Source organism: Haemaphysalis longicornis, unplaced genomic scaffold (genome assembly GCF_048455015.1).
Source record: "Haemaphysalis longicornis isolate Haplotype H1 unplaced genomic scaffold, Haemaphysalis longicornis Haplotype H1 scaffold_6, whole genome shotgun sequence".
NCBI classification, from domain to species: domain Eukaryota; kingdom Metazoa; phylum Arthropoda; class Arachnida; order Ixodida; family Ixodidae; genus Haemaphysalis; species Haemaphysalis longicornis.
In genome coordinates this window covers 59479009-59500491 of record NW_027526407.1, presented here as the reverse complement: position 1 = coordinate 59500491, position 21483 = coordinate 59479009, and the positions used below count along the sequence as shown (strand labels likewise).

The 21483-nt window shown below is 47.9% G+C and overlaps 1 protein-coding gene across 1 annotated transcript in view; it reads right to left on the bottom strand.

Moving 5' to 3' along the window:
- Window positions 1–1341: 1341 nt before the first annotated feature.
- Window positions 1342–21483, bottom strand: part of LOC144142768 (atlastin-2-like) — a 36846-nt gene continuing 16704 nt past the window's right edge. The window contains exons 2-9 of the mRNA XM_077674473.1: window positions 19684–20097; window positions 19412–19624; window positions 13190–13408; window positions 12975–13139; window positions 12865–12921; window positions 12735–12806; window positions 12524–12673; window positions 1342–1822 (exon numbers count right to left, since the gene is read on the bottom strand). Coding sequence (XP_077530599.1) covers window positions 1466–1822; window positions 12524–12673; window positions 12735–12806; window positions 12865–12921; window positions 12975–13139; window positions 13190–13408; window positions 19412–19624; window positions 19684–20004 — 1554 coding nt within the window. The 5' untranslated portion in view covers window positions 20005–20097 and the 3' untranslated portion in view covers window positions 1342–1465. The remainder of the gene's footprint in view (window positions 1823–12523; window positions 12674–12734; window positions 12807–12864; window positions 12922–12974; window positions 13140–13189; window positions 13409–19411; window positions 19625–19683; window positions 20098–21483) is intronic.

The window sequence follows — 21483 nt, the reverse complement described above, 5'->3', positions numbered from 1 at the left end:
GATGAAGTTTTTCCCCATTTTGGCGGCGATAGAATATATGGCTTTTATAACCTTGAACATTGATCTAAACTTAGGATTCTCTCAATTGCGTGAGAAACGGGCGTCTTATTATTTAAAAAAAAGTGTAGAAACAGGCTTACCCTTTTAACTTGGGTCCCGAAGCGGACGCAGCAAGGCCGCAACTTTTATAGCGGCAGTGTCACACGCAGCAGAGGAAATCTTTATTGATCGCTTATAAAGCTTTCGCCCGCGCCCCAAGATGCTAGATACAAGACTGTGTGATTGCAACTGAGCCTTCCGTTGTTTTGTCATTCAGTTCTGATATTGGCAGAGGCAGAAACGTATCGGAGGAAATCAACGTTAAGCACTCCGGCATGGATCATTACAGAACAAATTAAAACAGCTGCTGGAGTAGGCTCCGTATATCTGGTGTCAGAAGTATGATGCCATGAGTGGGTGCTCTAGTCTTCATCCGAGTCCTCATCGGAGCTGACGTCTCGATTCTGCGAGAGAATTGGGTGTGTCATCGATAGGGAGCACTGATTAAAAAATTCGAAAGTGTACGTAACGGCTTTTCACGGGAGCAAAGTACCACAAATTTGATATGAGCGGGGTGACCATAATTCAGTCGCTAACATGACGCTTAACTTCAAAGGGGCCCGCACGCACACCATGGTATTTCTCATGCCGGTGTCACCCGCTAGAACATAAATAATAGCCGCTGAAGCACGAGATGAAAAGAAAAGAAAACATTGTACCTCTCTTATTTTTGTGAAGTTTCTCAACTTCCTTGGCACTCGCTTTTTCTTTACAGCAAAGCCATTTACTTTAAACTCGTGTTTTCGAGAAGGAATCATTGCGACCATCATGAACTGTGTACATGAGCACTGTGTAAACATTGTGTTCTACATAGCACTGAAAAAGAAAACTAGGGCTCAGAACCAGAAATTGCAGCGTATGGCAAGAAAGTTGAGGGCCAAGCAACGATGTGTTTCCTTCGTGCATTCAAAAAGGGTTTAAAGTCAACAAAATCAGTTCCCAGATGGTCCTGGTAATAGGATTGTTGGGCATTTTGATTCTACATGGCCACCATACCCGCGTGATTACTTTGACGATAGGCCCCTTCAGCGTCAAAAAGAAATTCACGACTTCTTCTGAAAGTTTCTCGAGGTGTGTGCCATTTTTTTCTTGAGGCGTGGCGTTGTTCCACTCTTCCATCGTAGGATAGAACAAAAAGGTATATTTTTCGGTAAAACCACAGGGACTCATGTGGGTGCCTAATTTATACGAGTCAGTGCACCTTCTTCGAAATAATGGAGGTATAAGATGAACTTTACAAACCATCTGCGGAGCAAAGGGCTGCAGAAAACATTGCAAGAGCGTGCTTAGTGCTCGCCACGCAACAAACTGCGCATTTATATTAGCTGTTGCGAGGCCCGCTTCCCGCCATTAACATTATCTTGTATCAGCTGCCCAGGAAGAGAACCGGAGCCACTTCAAGGAAGACATAGGCATAGGCAAATGGGCTGAGAGCACTCACCACGGCGTTGGAGATGGCTTCACCGACTACGTAGAGCGTAAATATTCCGTATGACGCCGCCAAGGCACCGGCAAAGAGTGACCCCAGCGGCGTGAAAAATGCGGCAGTTAGCGCAATTCCGCTAGCCATGCCGCCTATCTGCATCCCCTGGGCCCTAGCTTTTGCTCTATCAGCTATTTTCTTCGCCTTTTTTAGGGCTTTGGCCTTGATCTTTTCTTCCTCTGCCTTAATCCGCTGACCTTCATTGCGCTTAGCAAAGCTCTTGAACTCCTGGGCGATCATCTGCGAAAAAAAAAAACACAATGTAGTAGCCAAATTAGTCACGTTCGCCACAGCTAATTGTTTACTCGGTGCACTACTTCACATAAATAACACTGAAACCGCTGCTTTAAGCGAGATTTTTCACTGATTTTCTGAGTTTCGTGCACAGTTATTTGAATTTTGTTTACAGTTATCGCCAAGAGGTCGTAAGTATCCCGCTCTTACTATGCAATTTTTTTCGCTATTCTGTATGCCCCACTTTTGGAATGACGTCTAGAATGCATCACTGTACTTATACGTTCATTCATCCATGCTGACGCCCTGGTTATGTGAATTGCGCCGATTTTTCCGCGCTTTATGACTCAGCGGTAATTACTACTGCAACCTAGAATGCACGCGCCGCTGCAATCTCAACAGGATGCAGTTGCATCTCAATGCAGCGTATACACCACACATTATACATAAGTGGTCAGCCCCAGCAGGCTCTCAATTGCACCGATGCCCCCACTGTAATAGTGATGCCATACCAAATCTCTTCCACTTATTCTGGCTCTGTCCTGTATTCGCCCGTAACCGCTATCAGCTGCTAACAGTAGGTCCTGCACCCGTGACTGAACTGGAGCACGTTAGTCGTGTCCGTGAACCCGAATAACGCACTACGCCCTTGAGAACTGTCTTTACAAATTGGTGTAGCGGTCTCACAGACTCTCTCGGACTGACCTCACTTATCCACGGTCGATGTCAACAGCGACATTGCCACTCATGTCTTAGTGAACTGTGCCTTCTGTGAATTGGACCCCAAGACTAGAACTGTGTGCATTGTGTGAATTGTGACCTTTCGCTTTCTCCTCCTCATTCGATTCCTCACTTCCCCGCAGGGCCTTATGGCCTCTCGTCTTTAATAAACTGTTTCACTCACTCACTGTTGTATCTTGTCGGTAAAGTCAGTGGTTTAGACTGGAACCAATATTCCTGCTCCAATTGCAATGATGACAGCAGTGTGAGGGAATACACCAGCTGTTTTTGCGACGTTCAATCACGGCCACCCACAAGTACTGCACGTATACAGGAATTGGTCCTGCAAGAGCAGATGTCTCATCGTCGTCGTCGATAGCGTTTCGATGTTTCAAACCCTGCCTTGGGGACGCGATGAGGACAAAGAAGTTATACGTTCAACGCCTAAAACTCCTTTGTAGGATCACGCCCTGGATCTCCCACGTGGTTTCAATAATTCATTATGGGGTTTAACGCATCGCAGCTACACCTTAGCTATGAGGGGCGCCATATTGCAGGGCTCCGGATTAATCTTGACCACGTTGGGATCTTTAAATGGCGCCGAAATCTGGACACACGGGCATTTTCACTTTTCCCCTCCATATAAAATGCTGCCACGGCAGCCAAGAACGCACCCGCCCCTTTGGGCTCAGCAGCACAATGCCTTAGCCATTGAGCCACCGCGGCGCCCATGTACTGCGTCGTAACGACTTCTGTCACTGAAAATTGCGCATTACCCTCGCGTGACTGCACTCAAGGTTTTAACTAAAGCGCACCTTTTAGACGAACCCAGCATTTCGTTGGTGTCTATCTGTAGCGTTGTTTTTGGGTTCACCCGCCGCGGTAGCTCAGTGGCTAAGGCGTTGCGCTGCGGAGCACGAGGTCGCGGGTTCGATTCCCGGCCGCGGCGGCCGCTTTTCTGATGGAGGCGAAAAGCAAAAACGCCCGTGTGTACGAGATTTCGGCGCACGATAAAGATCCCCAGGTGGTCAAAATTAATCCGGAGCCCTCCACTACGGCGCGCCTCATCGCCTGCGTTGCGTCGGCGCGTTAAACCCCACAATCAATCAACGTTTTTGGGTTCGCTTACATACTCAAGCAACCTGAAACGAGCGGGGTTCATGTTGGTGGCAAAACACGCTGGCCTCCACCGAGTAAGTGAGCATTCGCATGAATAGGCAAACAGGTTTCCCAGCGTGTCATAATGATATATCTACAATTTCTTGCAGATAAAAGTCGTTCACCCAGTTCACAGAAATACTGTCTAATTACCGATGGTAGTACTATTCTTATTACCAAAAAATGTGGTTGATCCTTCTTTCATAGGAATCGGTAAAACACGAAAGTGAAATGGGCCTTCACAGGTGCATTTGAATGTTTATTGTGCATCGATATGAACTTGCACATCGCTATGCATATTTCGTCGGTATGGCACCGTCAACGCATCAACATTAGAAACTGGATTACACGCCGCGGGGCATTGCGTAAATCGGATTCAAATCCCAGGCACTTACAAACCATGCGAACGAAACCGAACGGGTTGTGTGCGAATCGTTTGCTGAAGTCATGGTCCGCTACAGCGAAAGGAGCATGAATTGCGGGTCGGCAAAAGTCTTGTGGGCGTGCTTGGCGAGCGACGTCCTGCTGGCGGGTCGCTTCGGCCAAGGCGCGACCACATTGGTCCTGCTCCGTGGCCTGTACGCCAGACGCTTGCCTTGTGACGAGCTCAGCTTGTGGAACGCGGCGGCGGCGTTCTGCAAGCTGAGCGGCGTTCACATAGGCGGCGTATAGATAAACACAGAGCAGCTTCCGCTGCTATACCCTGCCCTATCGAGGCACTAACTATCGGCGCTCATTAGCGTCATGACGCACTACTTCACTTCGCCTCTCCTAGACGGCAGCACCATCTGAATGGAGAAGGTAGAGGGAAGGACATAAGGCGCGTTAGTACAGCTATACGCGCACGACTTCATGTCTGAGTTGGCAGAGCTTTCGACACCTCCCGTAGCGGCCGGATTGATCGTTGGCTGGAATCCTAGCGCCGCCACGCCAACGGAACTGTTCCTGGTGATGTCATTTCTGTGACGGATATGACGTCGGTGTGGCTATGACCCCGGCATTAAACACTTTCGCGTTAAAAACAGTCGTTGGTTTCTTCAAAAACAGAATAAACAGAATAAGCCCAAAAATGAAGCCATATTAAGGAAGAAAATGGGAATACAGAAAGCGTAACCACTCCTTAAGAGTTTTGAACTGGAAAACATTTTTAATGTCACTGTGAACACGGCTCATTTCTAATGCGTAGCATTCTTCGCGGATTACCCCCCCTCCCCCCCACCCCAGCCAGGAGTGTGTAACGCCCTGCATTGCTTTCCACAAAAATGCACATTTCGCGAAAGTTCCAAATGTAGTCGTTGTAGTAACGTAAATAGGACGAAATTTCGAAAAACTGAAAAATAAGAAAGATATAAAATAGTTACGGAAAAGCGCCAAACGTGTAACGCATGACATTTCCAAAATATTGAAGCTTTCGCGAAAGTTACACCTGTAATCGTTATAATAGCGTAATTGGAGATAATTGGTCGGACAGAAAATAAATAAAAAAAATTTCGCTGGAAAAAAAAAACTCACACTCAAGACAGGCGGCATAAGAATGCTACGCATTAGTGAATAATTCTCTGAATTTCTGCAGAATTTTTAATTGAACGCTGCCGGTCATCTGGGCTGCTGAGAGGCTTCTAGATGGGTGATAACTGTTGCGCCGTCGTGCGGAAGGAGAGGACGGGCTGCAGTGCCGACCTCGGCAGAAGGAGAGCGGTGGCGGAACAGCTGCTCCTGCAACTACAATGCTCTGCGGATGCGCTCGGATTGCCTTGTAGTGCTGATCAGTTTCTTTGGTTGCATTTCATATTTTCTTACCGTTTTATTTTGAGGAACACGCCAAGGAACGCGTCCCAGCCGCTGCCAGATTGGCGGCCGGCTACATTCTTTTGCCTTTCAATTTAAAGGCACGCGCGATGGAATGCGATGCATGTATTGAAAATATTGTATTACGTGAGTTTCTGGAACTGCGGCGTTTTCCCTCAGTGAGCCAGACAATCCGTTCGCATTAAAAAGCCCCCGGTAAACTCTGGCCGTAGGAGGACGCTCTTCTAGTACCATCCATCACTCTTGGGGTACACCCAGAAGAAGTACAAAAAATAAAAAAAAACAGATGAGGCTCTCCCGGTCCTCGTGTCGAAGCCGCCCTGAGATGGTTTCCGTTGTTCCGTTTCTGAGCCCACAGCACTGCCACTCTTAACTGTAGCAGAGCTGTTGGCAGTTCCGACAACCCATCTCTGGTCCAGTAACTTGGTCTCCTGTTTAAATTTCCTGTAGTTAGAAAACCCTGTGTCCCTGCCACACAGGTGGTAGTGAGGAAAGGAACCAAAGTAAAGCAAGGAGGATTGAACATAAAATTGACTAAATTTCGGTCTGAATAGGAATCGAAGCCAGGACCGGAGGAATTCGATACAGACCAGCACATTTCCTCAAAGCGGCGACGTCTAGGTGGCTTTACCTGGATAAACGCGGACCCCTGGAACGCGTTATGCCTTCGACTTGATAACGAGCGTTAGAGACAGGTACTAGTGCCTACATAGTAAAGTTGACCATGCTAGACTTAGAAGTAGTACTGGCGCGAGTAGCAAGGTACGATTTCGGTTCGTGGGCTGCTTGCTTGACGAAGCGAACGTTGATAGGCGCTGTCTTCCCGCTGGGCCCAACCTTACGCTTTCAATTGTAACGTAGTCTACCGGTACCCGAATGCTTACGTACAAATCCTAGCCCACCCTTATAGTGTTTATGTTACCGTTTACTGTGTAACCTGAAACTGGGCTCACGTTGACCGCTGATAACGATGGGAAACTCATTAGTATACTGTTTCCGTTGGGAACGTGAGCAAATTAACCTGATGAGAAAAAGGAAGATAGGTGTTTTTTTTTTAAATAACTGCTTAGTAACGTAAATAACCGTTTGTATATTGGTGAAGGTTTCAAGGTTCTATTTTAAGTTGGCGGCACAGCAGGAAGCGCCGAGCTATCCAGCCACAGGTTGTGGTGTTATCCTCATTCGCCTACGACAGGCCAAGCCATTCTTCCGCCACCGAAACTGTCATGGTAGGTATGTTATCGCCGTCTTACGTTGTACCGTAGTCGGGGCTCCAGCAGTATGTACGCGTATCTCGGGTCATAATTGAACTGCTGTACTACGTACTACTTCCAACAGTGTTTCACCATGAGCTGGAATCTACAGTAGACCCCGATGTCATGGCTCAGTACACAAAAGTCCTTTCAGATCCGTATTTGGTGCAGCGTACATCTTGCGCGAATGGCAAGAGGCACACTTCTTCACACTCAGATCGCAGCTTCCGGCCACGATCTAGCCGCGCGTTGATTGCTCAACATAGCAAGGCTAGACCGCCCTGAATTAAAACGAAACCTGAGGTTGAGGAAAGTTAACTCTGCTTATTAGTATCTCGGCTTCAGGATTCCCGTCGACATTATAAACACGCAGCCTGCAGCGTGGTGGGGCCTGGATATCAGGTGCTGTTTATGACTCGCGACGTCTTGCCTTTCAATACTTAAGGGATGCATAGCGCAACGAAAAGACGGAGGACGGAACGAATTCACAAGGACAGAGCGCTGTCCTTGTGCACCCTTTCCGTCCTTCGTCTTTTCGTTGAGCTATACATCCCTTAAATATGATCGACCAACTAGCCCAACTATTCCTTTGTCCTTATGCATCGCTTCCGTCCTTCGTCTTTTCGTTGTGCTATACATCCCTTAAGTATGATCGACCAACTAGCTCAACTATTCCTTTGACCTTATGCATCGCTTCCGTCCTTTGTCTTTTCGTTGCGCTATATATTCCTTAAGTATGATCGACCAACTAGCTCAACTATTCCTTTGACCTTATGCATCGCTTCCGTCCTTTGTCTTTTCGTTGCGCTATACATCCCTTAAGTATGATCGACCAACTAGCTCAACTATTCCTTTGACCTTATGCATCGCTCCCGTCCTTTGTCTTTTCGTTCCGCTATACATTCCTTAAGTATGATCGACCAACTAGCCCAACAACGTAGATTACTAACTTTCCATATCTACTATCCATGCTGGAGACGACATACAACAGAAAATTTTCGTCATCTTGCGTATGGGGCGAAAAGTGCTCGCCCACAATGAGTACTATTTTTTGCACCGCGTTGAGGACATGGTGGCCCATGGGAGACATAAATTGGACAGCCTGGAGCGATGTTGAACAGTAATAAAATACGGTATATTTATTCTTCATTTCTTTTTTGTTCACATTGCCTTCTTTTTTATTGCAATAGAGGGGCACCCCATAAAAATCAATTTGTAGAACGAAAAAAATTACGGTTCCCTTACGGTTCTGTTTCGGGTGAGTTCCTTTCGTTTCGGTGTAGTTCATGTTCGGCTAAATCCCGTATTGAACCGGTTCGGGAACCGGTTACCAAGCTGGAATCAATTCGCGAACGTGTTCGGTAAGCTAAATTATTGGCAAAGTGCGAAAACATGTAATGTAGCTTAAAGGTACTCTAAACAACAAAGTACAATTCTGGTTAACTCAAATTCTTGCTTATTCCCACTAAAATTCGCGAAATTTTTGAGACCACTGTGAGTAATCAGGCCAGAGATTAAGAAAAACGAATGTAGCAATGATTTATCGGCTACTTTTCCACTAGCCCTTATTTTCACTTAGGGACCTTAGGATCACCACCACGTGGTGATCCTAAGGTCCCTAAGTGAAAATAGGACTTTCGACCACCAACAAGTTTGATCACCGCGGGGTGAACTTTGTCCGGGTTCCGCTTTGTTGAAATCGCAATCCCCTTTGTGGAGTCGGCCTTCACACTGAACGTTAAATCCCGGTGGTTAGGCCAGCGTACCGGCGAGTCAGCTACGTACATTAGCGAAGGAAATGTATAAATACCAGCGGCGTACTTTTGTCATCCGTGGTAGAATGCCAAAACAATCGTGCAGCAGCTATGTAAATGCTACCTGTGAATTTTAGTGTTTGGCCACGTTCCCGAGGGTATAAGCCAACATTTTGTTAAAATTTGGCTTCGGTTAATTCTCAGTTACTCACTATTGCTGTGATCACTGTAAATAATTGTGAGATACCTACCACGGATTTCTGCATCCAAATAAATACGTCTCCGTTCGGCATTCGCCCATGTACCGCCCGCAACACGGAGGAATTATATAACAGATTATGTAATTACCAAGTCAATGTGCAATTTGACGCGCGAATCATGAGATGGAACTGTATTGGGATGACGTTCTTACTCCCCCTCCGGAACGAACAGCCATAGCAATAGAGTAGCGATATAAACAACTCAGCGAAAGAGTACCTCGGAAAACAAAGCCGTGCATGGTGAAAGAGACAAAACAGCAGAGCTAGGGTCAAGTGTGAACGCGGGGCAAATTGGATAGTGTGGGGCTGGCCTGCCTTTCTGCATGTGTCGTCTACTTCTTTAGTGCCTTAGTACCTGCAAGGACAGGGGATGCAGTTCTTCGCAGAAGGAAAAAGTGCGTACCATACGCTAACACGTTTCTCTGTTATATGTGTTATCATTATATGGATCGTTTTGGAAAATTGGCGCAGCTTCTGCTAGTGGGGCGCGGCTGGAGAAACAGCAGAGTTGCCGGCCCCCTCTACATACGTCGGAGACCGGCTGGTGCACCTCACATGAATTTTCAAATTTCCCGCTGAATGTTCTCTGTCACTGGCACACCCGGATCGTTTTGTACGCCATCGTCGCGAATTCGGCGCCTGTAGCACGAGCTGTTCTGTTGCGCCCGCTTCATGCGTGAGCTCACGTGAACTGCTGAGGAGAACAACACGCGAGATATGACACCGCGAACACTGGACAGAGTGTTCTCGATTGTCGAGGTGGACGACGCCGGGCGCTCCTTAGGAGGTTCACACTCACCTGCGCTCGGTGATTTTTCTTGATATTTTTTTCTGCGAACGCAGACGGATGAAGCTGAAGCTTCATCAGGGCTGCTGCTAAAACACGAAGTGGTCATGTCTACGCATCCTGAAAAAAGTGACTATTATTTTACCCGGCAGAACGGCGTGCCATGCCTTTGCAGTGATGACACGTCTCGATATGTGAAAGTTCGAACTAAGAAAAAAGATGTCTAGAACAATGTCTACCTTTTGAAAGTAGCGAAAAAGCACGAATTATGTGTGCGGAAACTTCGAAAGGAATTATTTAAAACCATGTGGTGGGCCTTTCCTTCTTTTGTTTTCCCTTGGAAAGACACTTCTCGAAAACTATTAGTGTGTTTGATCCCCCGAAACTACTACTGTGCTATGAGGCGCACACCGTTTATTGCAGGCCAGCAGCGTAATTTTGACAAACCTGGGGACCTTTAACGGTCGTCGGAATCTCGACATCATCTACATTCTTGTGGTTAGCGGCGCACGGCTCACCCACCGAGTAGCTTTTGAGGACCCCAGTTGTCAATCATATACAGGCGCAGCCACTGTAAGATGTACCACGGCAGCCTGTAGAGTGCTCCGAAGTTCGTCACCAGCAGCGCAGCGCGAAGCACTGCGTGACCATATCAGGCGACAGGCTGCTAACGCCACCTGCGGCGATGATTGCGCACTGCCGCAACATCCCCGCGGCGCTAGCCGTGGCGCTATGCTCGTGGCCCAAGTCGTGGCATTGCTTGATACTGTTACCTTTAAGAGTGGTGGCAACTGCACACTTTCCAGGAATGCGACCTTTTCAAACAAATGATGAAATGCTCAACCGAAGTCTGCCCATTTTGGGTGTGGGCCTTCGCCGTTGCTCAATGGTGCAATATTGCGGCCTGATTGTCCCTGCACAGTCGCAGCAAGGGAAGGGAGAAGTAGATGCTTTATTTGGCCACCAGGCGGCCGCGAGCATGACATTGTTTTCTCAGCCTTACACTCTGCTCGCGCTACCAGTTACTGCACAATTGCAACATTGTTGCGCATGCCTTTCCTGGTGTTGTGAATACGAGGAGAGCGTTGAAAGTGTTGTGACATGCCTGAAGGGGAAAGTGCGTGAGAACTTATGAAGTTGGTGGTGCGTGAAAGAGAGGAGCCCCGGATAGCACTCACCGCGCATTATAAACAACTGGTAGTCGAACCGCTTCATCGTGAACTGGTAACAGTGCGGTTACCTCTTTGCGGTTCAGTTTCGGTTTGGGTTCAGCGTGCTCAAAAATAACGGTTCTGGTTAGGGATCGCTTTCGGCAAAAATACTGGTCCCGTTAGAGTTTTCGCTTCGGTTGAGTTCCGGTTTAAAACCCCGTTGTCAACAGTTCTAATCAATACCACCTAGCACCGTACAATTTGCCCCAACAAAACTCATATTTATAGATATTTCAAGATTGAGTTACACCCAGACCATAAAGTTGCAAGCCATCAGTCTATATCTGCAACACTGGGTAAGTGTTATTGCAAAAGAAATAGTTACTTTTGTATAACAAAAAATTCCTTGCACAGGGCACGGAAATTGCCGACATATGGTACACAAAAATATACATATGATTTGTACACATATTGGGTGAGCGCTGACGGACTAAAGAACAATCTTATATCACCAAAACCCAGCTTGATAACTCAACGGTAAGGCGAAATATTGAGAAATTTTTAAAAACACAATTCCTCCTTTTGACTCTTCTTAGCGTTGTAATTTCTGAGATGCTATCTTCAATGATCCCCGTCGGTATAACAGAAATGCACTCCCCAGATGTCAAGTCTATGTCAAACCGCTTCGTCTGGTCGCTGACGAATCATCAGTCAGTTAGACCGTAAGTGAGTGAGTGAGTGAGTGAGTGAGTGAGTGAGTGAGTGAGTGAGTGAGTGAGTGAGTGAGTGAGTGAGTGAGTGAGTGAGTGGGTGAGTGAGTGAGTGAGTGAGTGGGTGAGTGAGTCGGTCGGTCGGCCAGTAATGCTCCTATAATTACTGTATGTCAGAAAACCAGTCCACCAGCCTCTCCGACGGTCGTTTTTTCGTGTTCTTCGACAGTACGATTACTCGCATGAATATATTTTAAAGGAATTAGTTGATGGGTCATCCGTCTGTGAGAACATAGATCTTGTTGTCTATGGACCTTGTTATGAACACTGTTTTTTGCAAAAAAATGGTGACAGTAAGGTAAAACCGGCTTCGAAAAAGTGACACTCGAAAAATCGGCAACAAAATTTCTGGAGAACATTCCCACCATTTGCAGCCGATATAATACTACTGAAGCCATTTGCTAATAACTCCCTATCATTTTTAAGGTATGTGCCATGTGGTAAGAAAACTAGTTAAGGAGCATGAATTATGACTAAGAAATGCAGGGCAACGCTCGGCACAGCGAAACCGGCCACAGGACGCACGCCAGAAGAAATTTCCTCTCAAGATCAACGGGTTGAATTCGTATTTTGTGCGCCCGAGAGAGATATCCTTCCATTACTCAGAATTGCAGTAAGCGGTAGAGAAAAATATTTTCACAAAATTGTTTGCATTTTTGCTTTTTTTATATAAGCATCCGAAATGGTTCAATTTCTTTTGTTGTATGATTTCTGTTGCTGCAGTATGTGTTAATAAAAACCACACCTTCCGCGTTTTAGCGCAATGAGCAGAGAAAATACGATGAAACTGAGTATGCGCCACGCACACGTCATCTTTACAAGGCCAGGCTTCCCAATAAGCCGCTGCATACGTGCAATAGTGTGTTCCACAAGGCCCATTGAAATAACCTACACCAGCCCACCAAGTCAGCGTCCGCGGTATCACAACCGCGCTATCCGTAAGGCTCTCTACTCACTGCAGATACGCAGGCTGCAGCCCGTCCAATGAATGGTTTTTTCAGCACTGGAAAAAATATCAAGCTAGATGTTGTTTTGTGATCCTTACATGTTCAAGTCTATTCTTGTACTGCTGGGAACGGGCCACCCCGCCGAACTTTGACACTCTGTCAAACAGGTCCAGCGCTGAGCTCTTGACTCGAAAATGCTCCAATTCGAGACGGCTGCTCAGAAGGTAGGGCTTCCCTCGATGAAGCACCTGCGAGTACCGAAAAAGCTTTGCGAATTGCAAATACATGAGGAGGGTTGCGACTATTTACTTCGTTCATGGTGTCCCTGTAGTGGACCATGGCTCTGTCAACAGCCATAGAGTTATTTGCCTCGACAGCTGCCTGGAAAATTAAAGCACAGTGTCTTTAAAAGCCCACAGATAAAACGCTGGGAATTCACCTCAAACATAGATTTGGGGCCCGGAAGATCGCCCTTGTTGAAAAGCTTAGCGTAGATCTGGAACGAACACGGTTAAGAGACACAGGGGCAGAAATCCCCAGCGAACCTACCTCAAGGTGGTAAAAAAGCTCCTCGCAAGTGATGTCGCAGCCGTTGATCTTCTTGACTACTAGTTCATTTGGTTGTAGCACGGAAGACACCAGCACCCCTAGATACTCTTGGAAATCCTTGTCCATGTCCGAAAGGCGCCCGTCAAATGTTTTCTCCGACGTGACCTGCGGAGGAACCCAGCTGTTTTGGGGTCATTCAAACATGTAGGGAATACCTTTGTCCCAGGTTCCGGCATGAGGAAACACCAAATTTCCTCGAAGCTCGAGAAGATGTCCTTACGCACGCCCTTCAGCTCCGGTTCCTGCGCTTCGTTAGCCGACAGGCGCTTCTCCGCGAGTCCTTTACCACCGGTAAACCCATACGCCCATTCGTATGGGTATTGCCAGTCTCGGACTAGAAATATGAGCTTCTGAAACGGTTTTTCTCCGGTTTCCTGCAACAACAGAAACGAGGCAGTGAGCTGGAAGCATGCCATCTCACTATTAGCAGTACTATTTTCTGCAAACATTTGCATTGATAATGCTAATAGTGCCAATGGTGACTCACTAAAAAAATTACACCATCTTCCCGTAGGGGAGCCCTGAGTAGTATGCGAAGCAGCCATGGGGTCGACTGAAGTTCCCATTAGTTTTCAGTTCGTCGTTTCCGTTGACGTTCAGCTTCGCGTGCCTTCGTTCTTTCAGTAGCTTCTTGACGTAGTTTGAATGAGTGAAGGACATAAAGCGCGTTCGTAGCACATGCTCCCGTCTCAGTTTGTAGCGCGGTGGGAAGAGCGCCACGTACCTCCCGTTGTGACCAGAGAGTTGTGGGATCGAAACCGGGCGCCGCCTAACTTTCTTTTTATAGTGGACTGCGCTTACGTCAGCCCAAGCGCTGACGGGGCTGAAGAGACACGCATGCGCAGTAGAGTGCGGATGGCGGACAACGAGGGAGGGAGGGACACAGCCCCGAGGATGAGATGCTTCGCATTTAAAAGTGAAACCCACATTTCTAAAAATTTATTAACGCCATCGATAGAGACTGTCTAGAGGTTTTTGCATACAGTGGATGCATTTTATTGCCACATGTATATATTACAACGCGTGGGCATGTGCGGCACTATAGGCATGCACCACGAGCAATTATGTAAGAGAAGTTGCGCCTTGTGGTTCGACATCAACCTTTCAAAAACATAATTGTTCAAGTTTCGTGGGCAGCTTTCCAATGACGGTAGTTTTAAGAGCCACAGATGTTAGTGCTGGCCCAATGTATACAAAGACTACGTAAAAATATTAAAAATCACATGAATTAAGTGGCCTTTTGCCGACAAATACTACGCAAAAAAAATTCAACACCACAACTAAGCAGCACGCTTCTGTAGCTGTTGCAAGGTCTATTTGCTTTGCACACAGAGTCTCGGACATGTAACGTCGCAAGTATTACACAATGAACTAACAGCGTACTTTTGACGGCATCAATTTCATCCTCCTTGGTGTTAGCTGGCTGCGTACAAGCTGTCGATTGTTATGGTAGCAACTACCTCGACGCGGTGGTGCCGCCGGGGAAAAAGCGCGTCGCTGATTGCTTGCACGGATAGTTCGGTTTGTAGAGAACGTTTTTCTGTAATTTGCACCAAAACCGCGAGAAGTGGGTACACGGTGGCCGCAAACAAAAAACAAAAAACGCGGTTGTATAATCACAGGAAATGTGTTCTAGCAGCGACAACATAAACCAACGTCCTACAAGTGACGTCCCTCGTTGGTGGCGCCACGGTATGTCCTCGAAGCCAACAGTACTGAGGTTGACGTTTGTGCGTCACTGTCTTGCTGTCTGTACCAATTGTGGAATTTGTGAGAAGGGACAGAACTGGTGGATGTATCAGTAAAACTGCTCAAACGCAGCTTTGTTGCACTTTTTCCGCCCATGTAAACTGTGAGCGACAAACAGACACTCAAACAAATGTTTAATTAATCAAATAAAAGCTCACACCGCATGCCGTACCGGCTCACCAGAATATATCAGGCAGTTTTAGAATAGGGGAAGCCGGCGTGGGGGGTTTCCAATAAGTTAGGGGAAACCAAACGCAACGCGCTCACGTGCAGATAGTTTTAGAAGAGGGGTGTCCCCACCAGCCCGCAACCGGCTTACGTTGCTCTGGTCGGCTCGGGTGTTGGAAACATTAGGCTTATTCTCGTGGCGAATATTTGATCGCTGCTATCTGCACAACTGCGAACAACTAAGACATCTTCCGTGGCCTGTTCTGATTCTACCGCGCAGGTGGCGTCATCCTTCGGCCGCTCACGGCACCGACTTGGCACCGCGGCGCACCGGGGCGGGGCCAAGTCGGACCGTCGAACCTCCACGGCTGGTCTGCGTAGGCTTAGCATCGCGGCAGACATCTGATCGCCGCTTTTAAAATCAGCCATGATAACAATCCGCATCACAATTTTGCGCCACACTAAGATCTACTTTCTCGCATGCGGAACTTCTTTTTCGCAGTCAGATTGATCGGAAGAGTGGCGACAAGCTGTTGCTACCGTGGTCTGCTCCGGTTTGAGCCGCTTACTGCATGAACCGAGCGGGAAGCCGCTGCCGGGCTGTGTTTGGACCGTTTCCGAGGGCACAAACGCTTCAGGATTGCCTGCTGTATAAATTTCTTGCGAACGGTGCACGGAATCTACAAATTCAGCTCAGAGAGAGAGAAAGAAGGAACTTTATTTGAGCCCAAACTGGTAGAAGGAAGGTGGTGACAGGAAGGAAGTCACCTAGCCTGCCCCGTTAGATGGCGGCCATGAGCCCGTGGGCCCTAGCGGCATCTTCCGCCAGCTGGACGAGTAGTTGTTGTAAGTCGCGGTGAGCGCTGAGCAAGGCGGCCTCCCATTGCTCCTGAGTCCTGATGTTTAATGCTCTATTAGGTGAACGAGGTTTCTGTGGGCATGCCCATATGATGTGTTGTAGGGTGGCTTTATCTGCACACCACTTGCATCTGTCGGAATACGTGTCTGGGTAATATCGGTTGTAGAGAACAGGGTTGGGGAAGTTGTTAGCTCAGCGATCGTCGCAGTTGATCGGGGGGATCGGGAAACGAGCCGCAGGTTTCGCTTCAGCTATGGTCACGCGCAGTCTCGCTGGCTGCGAGAGCGACGCAAGAAACGCAAGCTCCTCTTGGGGCAGCTTTGGGGTGCTCGCTATTTCGGCAAAATAGCGTGCGCGCTAAACGCTAACCCAAAAGCCCAAGGGTGGCTTCGATTCTGCGCATGCGCAATACGGGGCCCCAAGGCGCTTGGGGACGCAAGAGTGTCAGGGCCCTCTATTCGAAAACTCCCTATTAAGTGCGTAGTGTTTTAGGGGCCCGGCTTCTCGTCGTCGTAGCTCGTCCCGTGGTCACGGCGTCACGCACCAGAACAGAGGCTAATGACTATGCCATTGGGTCACAGAGCCACACGTTACTTATATGCAAAGTGTTGGGGGTGATCTTTGAGCTGCGCCGTTGCCACTGACGCTGCCGTTGCAAGGCCGCAAATAAGTACACAATATTAGGAAATAAAGAAGAAATCATGAATTGCATTATGACTCCAAACTAATCAAAACTCAATCTAGTGTCTTATTATAGACTTTTTTAGGTGTTGCGGTGTCCTCTATTTCTAATTTCGGTAACAACATCATGCTAATACTGAAACTATAGTCACGAAAAGACGGCACAGGATGGTGCACTCTTGGCTGGGGAGTATGGGAAACGCCGCCTGTATCACAGTGTCATATAGGCGGTGTTCGTAAATAAATGTACGAAATATTGTAAAAAACAATAAAAACCCAAGGTACTCACAAGAATAACAAGGGAAACACTGGTGAATCACTGCTCTGTAATTCCGAGAGCTTTCAGGTTGAGTGATACTGCTTTAACTTTTTTCACAACTGCTCGCAGCCGCATGTCCTTTGGCTCATGTTAAGTTCGGGCTCCTCATTTAATTAATTAAAGCCTCCGGTAGCTCATGTATCGGCGTCGCCTCCGCTTGTAGCTATCATGCTGCGTTCCTTTCATGCAGCCGCATAGACGCGAGGCTGGAGGCCGCCGAGTGCATGCTTTGTGCTCTTTCGTTTTTGTGTGGCAAAAGACGGAGGTGCGTAGCCCGAGTACCTCTGTTGGTATGCGGTCGTTCGGTGACGAGCTAACGGGAAGCGAAAGGGTGCCGTCTCTTGGTGTCGAAAAGGCGCGCGGCGTAGTTTTGGAGGATTTGCGAAGCCGGCGTCGGTTCTGTTCGTTGATGGGTCGTTTGCCTCGAAGATGGTCGCCTGGGCTTGGAGCGCCTCTTCCCGTGGGTCAGACGGCGGGCTGCGGCGTCTCTTAGTCTTGGAGGGGATTAGCAACGACTCCCTCATTGTCCCGGCGCGCGCGCAGACGAGGCGCCAAAGCGAGGACGCGGGAAGAGGTTAGACGCGCGAAGACCACTCCAAGCCTTCGGCTTGGCTTTTGAGCAGATGCCGCCCGCTCAACGTAATGGTGTGTCCACTCCACGCGGTCAGTGACTTTAGGATGCAGATGTCTTGTACTTGCTGGTCGGTTACAACAGCGTGCGTGGGAAACGTACTACGAGTGCATGAGAGAGAGTGTTGTGTCACGTGACCGCAGGTGGGGACATGTGTGAGATTTGTTGGCTGTTGTATCCAATCAATGCTTCATATTAATTATTTTGAAAGGGGTTTTCGCTCTTTCTTGAACGCCCCCTTTGGAGGCGTGGTTTTTGGGATCAAAACCGGAGTGTTGGGTTTTGTCAGGGGTCGGTCAAGAGGGATCTAGTTCAGTATAGATCTTGGCCGAACAGGCTGCTGCGGGCAGAATGAAAATGTAACCGCCATTCTGTCTTGATGTAATTACTTGGAGTAATGTAAATAGTGTAAATAAACCTAATATCTAGCAAGAAAGGCAGTCCTCATCTCTCACCTGCTTCAAGCATCGGACATCGGTCATCGTAGCGAGTCGAGATTGTCCTCTCGGCTCGAGCGTCTTCAAGAGCCTCATTATTTCGTCTACATCAGTTACCAAGAAGATGCAGAGGAGAAATTTAGCTGCTCATATCTCCGTTTTGTACTCTTTTCTAACATCGCAGTTATGTGCTATGAAATCATCCACCCGCGAAGATAAACCGAAATTTATTTTTGCTTTATAATATTGTCGTTCTTTATATCCGGCTACCAAGAACAGTACATCCCTTGTACGCATTTTAACAGTGTTTTTACATTTAACGCTGCGTACTCAGCAAATGAGAAGTTTTCTTCGAAATGAGCCAAATTCAGAAACCGAAACTAAATCAGATAAAACTGTAGTTCAAAAAAACCTCGACAACTTTTCCCTAAAAGACAGGTTGCAACAAAATAGGTCCGATAACCCCCGGCGAATGTGTGCGCAGATTGCATTTCGCATCGAAAATCATCCAGATCCTGCTGTCGTTCGGATCAAAATAAGCCAAATTCGTTTTCCCGACAGGAGTTTGCTTTTGGTTTGACGTCATATAACCAACATGGCAGCCTTTTTTCTGGCAGACAGCTCGGACTGTTACACGCGTTTAAGTAATTATTGAAATATGTAGATAATCATTTCAACAATTCACTAACCTATTATCTATGTACTTTTTGATTTCTTGTGGCCGTAAACTTCGCTTAGCTTACAAGTACCGGAGGACCTCCGTAGGATGCTGGGGGGGACTAGATGGCGTGGAGTGGGCTCATAAGGCGGCACGAGCACTCGTCACCCGTGCGCCTGACGAGACCACTTCCCGTCAAGGAGTTTACTCCGCCAGGGACTCCCTCACCACTTACAGGGAGGTTACAGATTACTACCGCCTCTCCCGCAACGCGCTGCCCCCGGCTCATTCATCCCTAACCCCCTCGGAGGAACGGCTTTGGCGCCTCCTCCAAACGGAATCACTCCCCAACCGAGCCCTCCTTCATCACATTTACCCATCCGCCTACCCATCTCCGCTCTGCCCGCATTGTGGCGCTAAATCCACAGTGCAACACCACATGTGGGCCTGCCCCTCTCACCCCCACCCACCATAACTTCCCCTGACCACTAGACGGAGGCCCTGGGCCGCTCGGACGAAGACTCCCAGCGCCCACTGGTCACCCGAGCACAAGCCGTGGTGGCGGCCCCTTAGGCCAGTGGCGTCAATAAACGTTTTTCTCTCTCTTAGCTGACAAGTAAACATATCACATAATGGCATTTAAAGCGTCGCATTTAGGTCCCGTAACAACGTTTCGCTGTTCTCAAATTCTCAATGGGTGGATTTTACCCATTTCGAAAGAGACTCCTCAATTGATCTCGAAGGTTTTGAAAAGACTACACGGAGGATGTAGTTCCCTCCGCAAGCCTTTAAATTCTCAAAAATTGCAATGGTCCTGTTAGTATAGAGCACGTCATGCCCCTTGCTAATACATGGACGCGAAAGAAGGCACCCACCTCCAGTGCCAGTTTCCCGTACTGCGTGAAAAGCTGCAGGTGCTGAAGGTGGTCTTCGCCAATGTTCTGAGAAAGGTTGTAGATCTGCACCGAGCTTGCCATCATGCTGAAGGCAAACAATGTGGCGCCATCCTTTATCGTAGAAGTGCAGTCGAACATCCCCTGAGTGTCCATAAACACCACGGCCACCTTCCTTCCTTCAGTCGTTGTAACCTGAAAACGCGGAACTCTGACGTTGGGCACTTGGAGTTTATACAAATGGATTCCCTCACCACAAACACCTCGCTCCAGATCAAAATGCCAGAGGTTTCTGGCTGCGAGCCACCACGCCATGGAAACCCTTGAAGTGGAGCATTGGTGTCGGCCATCCAGTTCTGCTGTGTCCGGTTTCTCATGTACCGAAGAAAAAAATTCATCAAGAAAGACTTTCCCTTGCGGAAGGTGCCAGCCACCGACACAACCATCACGGGTAGGTTCTTAACGTTGTCAGCCAGTAGTACTTTCCTGAGTGCAGCGATGTCGAGATTGCAGGGGCTTCCACGTTCAAGTCGCACGATTTGAACGTGGCGACCTTCCTTTTCGTGATGTGTCATGGCGCCTGAGTATCACCGCGATTTCAACGAAGGTCAAAAGGGCTGATTCCGGGATACATCGTAAGGAAAACCGCAGGCGTGGTAGTTGATATCCTGAAATGAAAACGCAGGTAGAAGTCATTAATCTGTGTAACACGCCTTCTTTCAAATGAGTGTAGAATTGCTTTATGAGACCTTATCATTTGAAAGGCGCTATAGTTTTCGGCACAAAAGCCTTTTACTGATGACCTTGACACAGTGTATCGAAGTGGGATGTCGCCACCACGACTTCCCAGAGGTACAAACATATACGACAACTTTGGTCAAGGCTTTAGGTATGTTTTTCGTGCCCACCCGTCGACTGAAAGGGAACTTTTTTCAGATATCTCACTGAAGGGCTCCTTAATATGTAGTGCGGTAACGCACTTAGACACTTAAAAAGCACCCTGCTGCAAACCCAGTAACATATTTGCTAACCGCAATTTTTTAGCGTAAGCTACACTGGCCGAGGTTGAGCAGTTTCACGTGGACCTTGAAGGGCCGTGTTGCGCAAACGCGAGGAGCTTTCAATTGAATTGGATTGGTTTGGATTGAATTGGATTTATTTAGTTGGATTGGGATTTAGATTAGATTGGATTGGATTAAATTGGATTAGATTGGATTAGATTGGAAATCCAATCCAATTGGAGTAGGGGTGTGTAGAGAATTGGGTCTGCACATTCGCCGGTCTGCGCATTCCAGAGGACGGATGTCATAGCCGTTGCAGACGCACTGGCGCCGGCGCGTGCCCAACTGTGGCGCAATTTCTTTGTTTTCTGCGGAGGTGTCTGTCAGGTACTTCTCTGCTTTAGGCTACACAATTCGCTGGGTTTCTGCGGCCGTCGTTTTGAAAAAGGGTGTTTGGTTGACGTCTTGGGAACACGCGTGGCAGAAAATTGCGTACTACATTTGAATGTTGTTCCAACGTGAACTTCTGCGCAGGGTTCTTGGGGGCCATTTTAAAAAAAAGACTGTTAGCGCTTGTGCAAGAGTAGCGCCTTGCACGAAATTGTGGGTGAACTGGCACCCGCACTGTCATCTTTACCGGTTCGCGCGTTTAGCAGTTAACGGTTTTTTTAATGATTTTATGACTATATCGTCGTCATAAGACAGTGTCATATAAACCCAGAGCGTTTCCTTTGGTTGAAGAGGTGAAGAACGTTCAGGCGGGGTTGGCGAAAACCGTCGCTGCGCACTCTGGAGGCACGCCGCCTGCTGCCGATACCGACGCGACGCGCAAGAGCATCCTTTCTTACTCGCATGTAAGTCAGTTATTTCGATTTCGGCAGCCGAGCTCCTATTGTCAGCACCGCGCCACGGGGCGATGCTTCTGTTGGACACCGCACCCTTCGATTACGTATCTGCGGCCCTGCATACGAGCCGATTGGGCTACCCTTTGCTCCTGTGTCTGTCCCCTGCGTGCTGATCTATCGTTGCCCGAAAGGCTCTCTATCTTTGCCC